This window comes from Lepidochelys kempii, chromosome 5 (assembly GCF_965140285.1).
Source record: "Lepidochelys kempii isolate rLepKem1 chromosome 5, rLepKem1.hap1, whole genome shotgun sequence".
Lineage (NCBI taxonomy): Eukaryota > Metazoa > Chordata > Testudines > Cheloniidae > Lepidochelys > Lepidochelys kempii.
Window position 1 is genome coordinate 38425404 of NC_136384.1, and position 10253 is coordinate 38435656.

The window sequence follows — 10253 nt, forward strand, 5'->3', positions numbered from 1 at the left end:
AATGGCACCTGCCACAGGGATTCACTTAAAATATTACTACTAGGACCAGAATGAGGTTCCAAGATCATGCTCTGTAACCTTATGGGGCTGGAATCAGGATAGATGCTCCTAAAGAAGCATTTAACGTCAGGGTTTATACAAATTTCTTCTTGTGAACATGCTAAGAACATTACAGTACAAAGACTAGATCTTGTGGCTTGGACATTCATACACTCACAACAATGTCATCCTGGAGGAATTAAAGGCTATGTTTCACTTGTTTAAAGTGGCATTTGAATAATGGATTTTGCTTCAGGCAGTTATTCATTAAATTCTTTCTATGACCCATGAGAGCAATAATCACTTGATCCAAGTATCCATTTTGAATATGTCTGTTGCTGTATGGAGGACTGGATTTTTTAACATTTTTCTTCTGTGAGACACTGACATAGGAAGGTCCAAGCCTAGGTTAAACAGTATCTCACTGGTACTTTCTCCTTGCTATCTTTTGTATGCCCCAGGGAAACAATGGAAGAGATGAGAAGGAATATAGCAGAGACCTTGCCCCACCGTGCAAGAGATAATTCAAAATTTGTATCCTAAGCCCTGACATATGGAGAGTTCACAGGGTGCTTTATTGCTGTTTATAGGTGCAAGGAGATTAACTGCCAGCTCATTTAATTGACTTTCAATGAGATAGTATAGTTCTGGGTGCAGTTTCCACTCTGCTTAATCCAACTTGTCTCTCTCTCAGGGAAGCTACTAACCCAGGGTACAAAAATTGGTTTCCTAGAGACTCTATCCATTTCTACTGTATGAGGTCCATATGGGTCAGATAAACCTATGTTTCCCCACAGGTTGGGATAGGAGTAGGGATGCTCTAGGAGGTCTGTTATATAGGTGGCGACAGGGGAAGGGGCAGGACCCAAAGGTCCCTTATTCCACTCTCCAGTATTGGCAATGTCTACCCTGTTTGTTGTGCCCTCTTTCTGAGGCTCAATGGGAATAGGTGGCTGAGTTACACTGTAAGAGATGTGGCTGTTGGTGTGGGATCCAGGCACAATCTTTGTTCTGGCATGCTGCCCTTCCGGCAACAGTTGCCTCATGGAGATGCTTGCCCCCAAAGCCAGCTATTCCAATCCTGCATGCCCCTTTTCCTGCCCAGAAAGGAAGGCCAGTGCAACCATGCATCATCTAGGCTGGAGTGGGAAGGACTTTCTCTGCCCTAATCAAAGACTGAACTCCCCAACAAAACAGTCAAGGGTGAGGTAGGGGACAAAGACCCTTCCCTTTTTCTCTGGCTTTTCTCAGCTTAGTTCTCTCCCTGCAGCCTGTGGGCACATCTACACGGCAATTAAGAACTTGCAGCTGGCTGGTGTCAGCTGACTCAGGCTCATGGGGCTAGGGCTAAGGGGCCGTTTAGCTGTGGTTTAGACATTCTGGCTTGGACTGGAGTCTGGGCTCTGGGACCCCGCGAGGCAGGAGGGTTCCAGATCCTGGGCTCCAGCCTGAGCCTGAACATGTACACTGCAGTTAAACAGCCATTTAGCCTGAGCCCCATAAGCCTGGGTCAGCTGACACAGGCCAGCCAGGAGTGTTTAATTGCAGAGTAGACACACCCAGAAGTGAAAGCAGAGCTCAGAGGACAATCTCCCCTGCAAAAAGACAAGTGGAGCCCCAGGACACAGACTGAAATTAGATGGAGACATTATTGAGCTACACTGTTAGTCATAACTTAGAAATGAAAGTATAGCATTTCCCTCAGAAAAAAAAAACTCTACAGCAAGGAGGCCTGGCTGAGCCAGGTAGACATGATATTCTCTTGCTACCAGTGACTGACAAGTTTGGTTCTGCCACCAAGCTATAAGCAGAATAAAGTACCTATTGTAATGGATCTGTGAACCTTGTTCTTTAGATTGTAAAGAATGGGGTTTGTCTGATATCCTTTCCTCACACCTTTCCCACATCCCCAGAATCAGCAGGAGGTTTAGTCTCAGAACCTGTACATCCTGGCCTATGCATATAGATGTAAAGCCATCTGCACAAAAGTCCTGTGTTTCTGCACATGTTTCAGACCTGCCCTTTCTTGCCTCTCCACTCATATATGCACTTGTCACATAGCAAAAAATCTCCGAAATAGGCTTGGTCTCACAGGTTTCCCTAACGGAGGCTGCCTCCAGGATCTCTCCCCTAAAGGAGGTTTCAGAATGCAGAAAAGACACCTACCTAAGTTGATGATGATCAAAATTAACCTGCCTGGGAAATTCCAGTAGGATTCATATGGATAGGAGTTGGAGGGGCAACCGGTACACAGATAGTGGATGTGCCATCAGCTCTGACCCCTCCAGCTTATGGAAGGTCAGCTGAAAGGTGAAAAAACACCAGAGAGCTGGCACTATTGCCTCCTGTTAGCTTATTTGTAAGAAGTACATCTATTCCTTGAACAGGTACTTCAAATAACATTTAAACATGACTACACTGAAACCTAATTTAAATGGTTCTGGTTCTATTAGGGTTGAAGAATTATTAGAGAATACAGTTTCCATTGTGAAATAAATTAAATAATGATTGTAATAAATTTAGGCAAAAAGAGGTCAGAAAGAATAAGGCAATGTCTGTTAAATATAAATTGTTCCATTTTACTTTTACTTGATTAAGATGAACATGTCACACGCAAGTATCACATTCCTATATTTAACAAAGAAGGAAACCAACACCCACATGCAATGAAATGAATGTTCTTCAAACAAACATATTTTGCAAATATAAATACCCTCATTTTAAAAGTCAATATTTATTCTTATAATTTCATACAGCATAAAACTTAGCTATTTGTAATTACAGAGCATTTCAAATCACATAACTAAGTAATCTGAAGATGTAAAACTGAAGCAATCACTGGAAGGAAAATTAAAATTAAAAGTAGGATGCTATAGTCACTTATATCAATGCAATTTTGAAATATATAAGAATTATTTGTTTAAATTACTTTCTGGACAATTCATAATGGACATTAGTCCAACAATATTTATTAAGTTCAGAAAAGTATTTGTATCTTTCAGGGATTCAAAGTATGCCAATCATTACAATATCTAGGTTCCAATAACACTTTGAATATAGTAGTAAACAAAGCAATAAACAGCTGCCAGAGAAGTAAATGACAAATCTCCTAAACATTACTGCTATTATACAGGCTGTCACCACATTCTGAAAAGCTGTTTTTGTTGGTATGTCAAGTTTGAAAATACCATAGCCCTCACTTGTCTTGGATTGCATGGAGGTCCTTAGGGCATAACTAAGGTGAATAACTGATCAAAAAAACTTATGCCTGCATCTGTAATTTTCACTCCATGCATCTGAAGAAGTGGGGGTTTTTACCCACGAAAGCTTATGACCAAATAAATCTGTTAGTCTTTAAGGTGCCACCAGACTCCTTGTTGTTTTTGTGGATACAGACTAACACGGCTACTCCTCTGATACTTGATCAAAAGAGAAGTTTCAAACTGAGCAAAAGATCAAAGGTGTGACTTGGGATGAAAAGAACCTTGCATTCTGTTAGAGCTATCAATCATTTTTTTGCCCAGATTTGTGAAGTGATAATGATTTTTTCTAGTACCTAGAGCTGTAGCCACAGAAACCTTGCGTCTCACTAGCTATGCCACAAGGGGGTGATGAGGTACCAGGATTGTACATAACCTCTTGGGGCGGGGGGGTGTAGATAGGACAGATGTGAGACCGGGGAGTTCAAAAGAATATATTGAAAATGTGCTAGACAGCTATGAACTTTGGAGACCATAAGTGTTAAGTGGAACTCCTGGGGAATCCTAAGGAAGATGTTAATGCAAATTCCCCAACTCAGGTTATATAAAAACCTTTTTGAAGCTATGTCCTAAGGAGGTGGTCATCATCCGCTGATTACATACTACAGAAGGCCAAGGCCAAAGGCCTGAGCTGCATAAATAAATGGCTGATGTGCCCAGCTTTTGTTCTGGTTCTAAAACAGATGTGAACTTGTAATCACAGGGAAAATCCAATCCCAGGCTGGAGTTGGGAGTGTCTTCTGATAGACTTTTTAACACATGTGTAGAAACTTAATTTTGTATATGTTTTCACAGCAATGCTCTTACCTTAAGAATGAATATGCTCCCTTACAAGGATCTGTGTGGTAACTTAAAACTGTGGGCAATAGACATAGCCCTTGGAGGGAACGCAGAGAAAAGACTGTGGCATTTTTAGGCAGTTTGGCTTGCTGGGGATATTATGGTGTATGACAGGGAGCATTGTGGTGTATGATGTGCAGCATTAAAATCTCCAGTTAGGAGGGAGTGAGACGCTGATCTCTGCCCAGGAGAAGTGACATCTGGGAGTCAGAAACTCATAATAATCATGGGTGTCCTTGGTGGACCACTGAGGGGGAACACAGGTGCCTGAAATTATGACAATATACACACACACACACAAATTGCACCATGTACTTTTTGGTCATTTAGCCCTCAGGGTATAAAGGGAAATCTGGCCTGAAATGACCCAGAGCTCTAAAAACCTGGGCAACACCCTGTCCAGAAATATTTTACAGTAAGAAGGGCTGGTTCTGGAGTCTAACAGACGATAGATTACTGGGTCTGTGAGAACAGGAATCCAGAACTCAAAGTTTTTGGAACAGTGGTGGGCAAGTGAATAATCTGAGTCAAATCGTTTTCCTATTACTAACATAAAACCATTTAACTCACCAAATGGAGCAGGTATTCCAGTTATTTGCAAAAAATCTGTATTTATTTCACATTCCTCTATTTGCCTTCAATATAATTGACTAGTAAATAGAGTAGATTTAGAAGAGACGTCTGTAATAAAATTGCAAAACAAATCAGACCTCTTTTATATTACAACAATCGTACAAATACCTGTAGCCCTTTAGATTGTGGTTTACAAGGCTGCAGAAATATTATGTAGAGACATGGCAACTAGCCCCAATGGTAAATTGAAATGTTGTATATGTAAGATGTATCCCAGTGTTTACTTACTACATCATCAGCTCCATCCTGTACCTTTCTGAAGTCACAAATTTCAAATAGAAAAACTGGAGATGAAAATACCACGTGGTGAAGTTAAACTCAGTAATATTTTACACTTACATATCACGCCTTTCATTCAATTATCTCAGAATACTTTAACAGAGATTAGTAATTGCTGTATTTCTATCCATATTTTATACACAACCACAGTCAGGAACCAATAAGTTAATTGACATGTCCAAGGCCACACAGTGAGCAAGTTGCAAAGTCAGGAAAAGATCCCAGGTCACCTGACTTCTAGTTCCCAACTACCTAATGAACTACACTGCTTCCTTTAGCCTTCCTGTGTACATGAATTCAAGATTACCTTCAAATTTTAAAATACAGGGGATAATTCTCCATTTAAGAAGAGATGACACAATGATTCTGATGTACTTTTCTATGTAATGAAATATTGTTGGGTTTCTTGAAAAAAAAGTGTACTACAATAAATTATTCTTAAAGAAGTGCAGTGGTAATTATAAAGAGACACTGCATTAAAATTATATTTATAAACAATATTTCATTTTCTGTGTTCTCCTTTTAGCTGATCCCCTCCTAACCAACTCCCTGCAGCCTCCCTCAGTCCTCCACCCCCAAAATGCATGGAACTAACATGACATTTTCACTATCACATTGTTCACTTGTTTTTGTGTTCTGCCCCTTTCTCCACCCAGTGTCTGTCTTGTCTGTTTAGATTGTAAGATCTTTATGGCAGGAACTGTCTGCTACTCTGTTTGTAAGTGGTCTAGCACAATGGGGCCCCATTCTTTTTTTTGTCCTTAGACACTGCTGTAATAAATATAATTAATAAAACAGTACCATATTATAAAAAACTGCATTTTTAAACACCTAATTCTCTTTGCCATTTATGCTTACTTTTTGGGGGTTGGGGGAAGTTGTTTTTAATTTTTAATTTTCCTCAGTTTGGATAATAAAACTAGATTGGCCTGTTTAACTTTGGTTTTAACAAATTCACTTTCTTGTTCTCATGTTCTAGCACAACACAGTTATGCATGAGTTTGAGTATTTTGCAGGTAAAGCTTAAAACACTACAGAAGGAACTTTAAAAATGTTTTCACTGAGTAGGTTTTAAAAAATCATGACCAAGTTTTCAAATTGCACTCCAGTACATTTTGTAAAAACTCTTATACACAATCTAAATTTTGAGTCAACACTATTTAACTGTATCCCTTTAATACAATATGGTATGATATCCATTTCTACATAGACACTATAAACAAGTTGTGTCCTATTTTCTGATTTTATGAATTTAAAAAAAAATTAGAAACATCCATCATACTAGCCAGTATGTCCCCAGGGAATCGATCCATCCATGAAGCATTTTTAAAGAGATGTTCTTCTGACAAATAGCTTAAATTATCTAGTAGTACTAAAAACACAAATTAAACAAAGCCTTCTCTGGAAAGTCACCAAAAATGAACTGAAGTACTCCTAAAGACTTACCTTCTTTTCAAAAAATTTTGCTCAAAATACAAATTATACAGAAATACTAAGGGAGTATATTGCTACAGGTACTTTTTTGTTTATAATGAAAACAGCAACACTGCTATAACACTTGGGATTTAAGTTGTAAGTGATCCCCTATCAAAGCTCTAGAAAACCTGATCTTTCTAAAATTTCTTCAATATCTTTAAACATTTAAATAGAATTTGTTACAGTCCATTTTGATTTTACATTCAACCGTTACCTGTTTTCAATCAGAATATTTTACTTTGTGTATTCATTTATGTTGTCAACAAATACACTTTAGCTAAGCTTCCTTACACCACTTTTCTTCCTTACTTCAGAAAAATAGATGCATCTGAAGCATGTGTTTCCTAGAACATAAGATGAAAATAACCACTACAAACCCTTGAATTATAAAGTAGCATGGTTTAGTCAAAACAATATTATTAACACAATGTTCATGGAGAATTTTAAGCTCCTACACATTTCTCTATTCTGAAGAACAATTAGTTACTAAAAACTCCAAAATGATACAAAAAGAGAAGGGAAAAAGCAATAGCAGCATTTTTTCCCTTGGCTTCTCACCCTCTCACTAACTGATTAGTTGAGTACTACGAACATGCAACCCTGAGAATGTGTTAAGACCAGTCACAATATGGGAAAATGCTGAATACTTATGCCATCATTTTGTGATTCACACCAGCTATACTACTTTACTTGTTTCAAGTAAAGAATCAACATTTATTCTCGAAAACTAAAATCCTAAACCATACAGTGAATGTTTTTATCTATTGAAATACTGTAATACATTCAAATGGTTATTAAAATAGAAGATAGTTCATTCTTAGACATTATTATTTGTTCACTTAAATCTCTGTGTTAAAATCAATGTAATAATTATGGACAAACACAAGCTCACATAAGGGATACAAAGATTTAATAGTGGAACTGTCACTTGAAACAAAAGATATTAAAGACAGACCAAGTAAAAATACAATTCTAAATTTTAGTTGTTGAAATTATTTTTATGTACTATGTATAAAATGGAGACTAGGGCTAGTGTTGTGCAGAAACAGAGTAACTGAGTGCAAGAGAGCATGTGTGTGTCTCTCACAGTTTACCAGAGGGGCACAATCATACCATGCACAAGGTCACCTACTGTAGAGCTCTAGTATGCACAAAATAATTCTCTGGTATTTATTCACAAAGCATACCACACTGTAGGAGTCTGACCATCCAAATTAGAAAAAAAAATCTTATCAATATTTAACTGCAGTTCAAAGTTCCTCTTCCCACATTTCACTACAAGCCTTTATTCACAATGTCCACCTAATATTCAGATTCAAAGGTGTCGTTTTTCCAACTAAAGGAAGTGGTTCTACTTGCTGCAAATGAAGAATTATAAATTGAACTACACCCTGCCATCAGTTTTATAGCAAAACTACCCATTGATTGTAACAGAGAGTTCAGTTTAAAAAAAAGGTATCACTCTATATAGCCCATAAACTGCAAAGTAGGGACCATTTAGCTGCACACAGCAAAATAATATATAGCTCACTTAATAGGGGACCATAGACTATTATATGATGGACTCCTCCCTCTGACTAAAAAAAATCATTAGTCTATTTCTCCATTTAACCCATAAATCCTAGCAAGTCTCTAACCCTGGATCTGTTACACTGCTCACCTTCACACAAAACGGTTATGATTGGAACCTTATGTTGACAGCACTGGTTTCATCCTTCCCTCCCCTTCTCAGTACCAACATTTTATCCTCCTAAGATAGCACTGTAATGAAAGCAGCAGTGCATCTTTTAGATTCTCTTTAATGAGGAGCGAGTAGCAGGGAGAAGGAGAAAGGGGTCCCCTTCCCGCTAAGCCAGGCGCTCTGCAGTGGGTGATGTGCTATAATGAGCCTATGTAATGAATGAACACATTTCTGGGGAAGATGATTATACATTTTGCTCTCAAACTTTCCCAAATCAGCCACGTGTTTGGTGGTGGGTTGCTTTGGGTGGGGGTGGCGGGGTGTCAAAGTCTCTCCCTATTTGTATGATAAAAAGACAAGTTCTTCCTCGGTTCCTCTTGGCCATCCAACTACAGCCTGACTCAGGACTCAGCTGCTAAGTAAGTGGCCCCCAATTCCAAGGTGGCTTGGCACAGCATACACCTCTCCCCCGCAGCTGTGCCCTCATTACCTCCCCTCGCGCCTGTGTCCTGATGCCCCCCCAGCCCCCTTCCCCAAAGCCCTCACTACAGGTCTCACCTCTGCCCTGGTGCCTCCCCCCCCCTTCTGTCCTGCCGGCCCCTACCCAGCCCTCCCTAACCTGCCCTCCCTGTCATCCTCCCCCACGGATTCCTCTCACATCCCACCCCCCAGCAATGGCCCTTCCTGTCAAACAGCTGCCGGGCGCACAGAAGGGGGCTCTGGGCTGGGGGGAGGGGGGCGGGCGCAGATGGCGGGAACGCCTGGCAGTCACCCCAATGCCGCCAGCCTCCCCCCCCCAGCCCCACCAGCCAGGAGCGGGGGACGCGGGAGCGGCGATGGAGGGAGAGCGGGAGCTCTCCGCCCGCAGGCAGCGCGCCCCAGCCCCTTCCTACCGTCGGAGTCCCTGGGAGGACGAGGGCCAGGACATCCGGGATTTCTTCAAGCCGGGCCGGTGGCCGGTCTCCACGGCGTACGACGCGCGGTCCATGGCTCGGCAGTTCAGGTAGCGCTCCGTGTCCGAGTAGCCGCGGTGCCTCACCCGGCTGCCGCTGCCGGCCAAGTAGCGGCCTCGGGAGGCTGGCGGCGGCGGCTGCGGAGGCTGGGGGCACTGGGGCGGCGGCTGCCGGAGCTGGGGCTGCTCGTGCCGCCACAGATGTTTGGGGGCTTTCAGGCTCCCCCCGCCGCCAGCCCTGTCGCCGCTGTTGGCCAGCGCGGATAAGCAGCTGCCGCCGTCCTCTGCCTCCATGCTCGCTCCTTCGCCTCGGGCGGGCCGGCGGGGGCACCTCCGCGCTGCAGGCGGCTGCTGCTTCCCGAGCAGCGGGGAGCTGTTCAGCAGCCCTTTCCGCAGGCTGCCGCCTTTTCCCCCCTTCAGCAGCGCCGCGGGGAAACCGCGCTGAAAAGTTGGACAGCTCCTGCCTCACTTCCCCGGACTCCGCGAGGAGCAGCTGCCGCAGGGAGCGAGAGCTGCTGCCCTCTCCCCGCAAAAACACTCCGGGTCACGCCGGGAGCTGATGATGAAGCCTCGTGGCTTCAAGCACCGAGAGCCGGGCTGGAGCGCTGGGGAGAACAAAGCGCAGAAGAGACTGGAGCAAGCTCTAGAGCTGCTCTGTGAGACTGAAGCTGGCACTGGAGAATAAAACGAACGGCCCAGCCCAGGCAGAGGGATGGACTAGATATGACCTAAGACGAGTTTCTATTGCTAATTTCTCCGATTCTTCTCATCCTTTAAAAGCTCCTTGGAGATTTTCTCTTGCTTCTTGAAGGCAAGCGAAGTAAGCATGCATTAGATAGCATTTTGCTGCTTGTCTGCCTTCTATTTCTCTCCCACTTGGACTCAGAATGGAAAGTGACTTCAAGTAGCAAAGTACCACAGAGTGGATGTCGCTGCTAAATTGACTGAGTAAAGATGGAACCGTAGGCTTTTAACTCCTTCGCTTCTCAGCATTATACTATATTTTTAATCGTTCCCATATCAGGCTCAGAAGTCCTCTGCTCCCACTTTGAATCGTCCCCTCGTCTTTCTTCTTCCCCGATGATTAAACTCT

At 42.3% G+C, this 10253-nt stretch overlaps 1 protein-coding gene across 2 annotated transcripts in view; it reads right to left on the reverse strand.

Annotated features, from left to right (window-relative positions):
* Positions 1 to 10010, reverse strand: part of PDE4D (phosphodiesterase 4D) — a 773254-nt gene extending 763244 nt beyond the window's left edge. The window contains exon 1 of one of the 2 annotated variants that reach the window (XM_073343989.2): positions 9102 to 10010. In XM_073343989.2, coding sequence (XP_073200090.1) covers positions 9102 to 9454 — 353 coding nt within the window. In that variant the 5' untranslated portion in view covers positions 9455 to 10010. The remainder of the gene's footprint in view (positions 1 to 9101) is intronic. The other variant, XM_073343991.1, reaches the window with a different exon arrangement.
* Between the last annotated feature and the right edge of the window lie 243 nt (positions 10011 to 10253).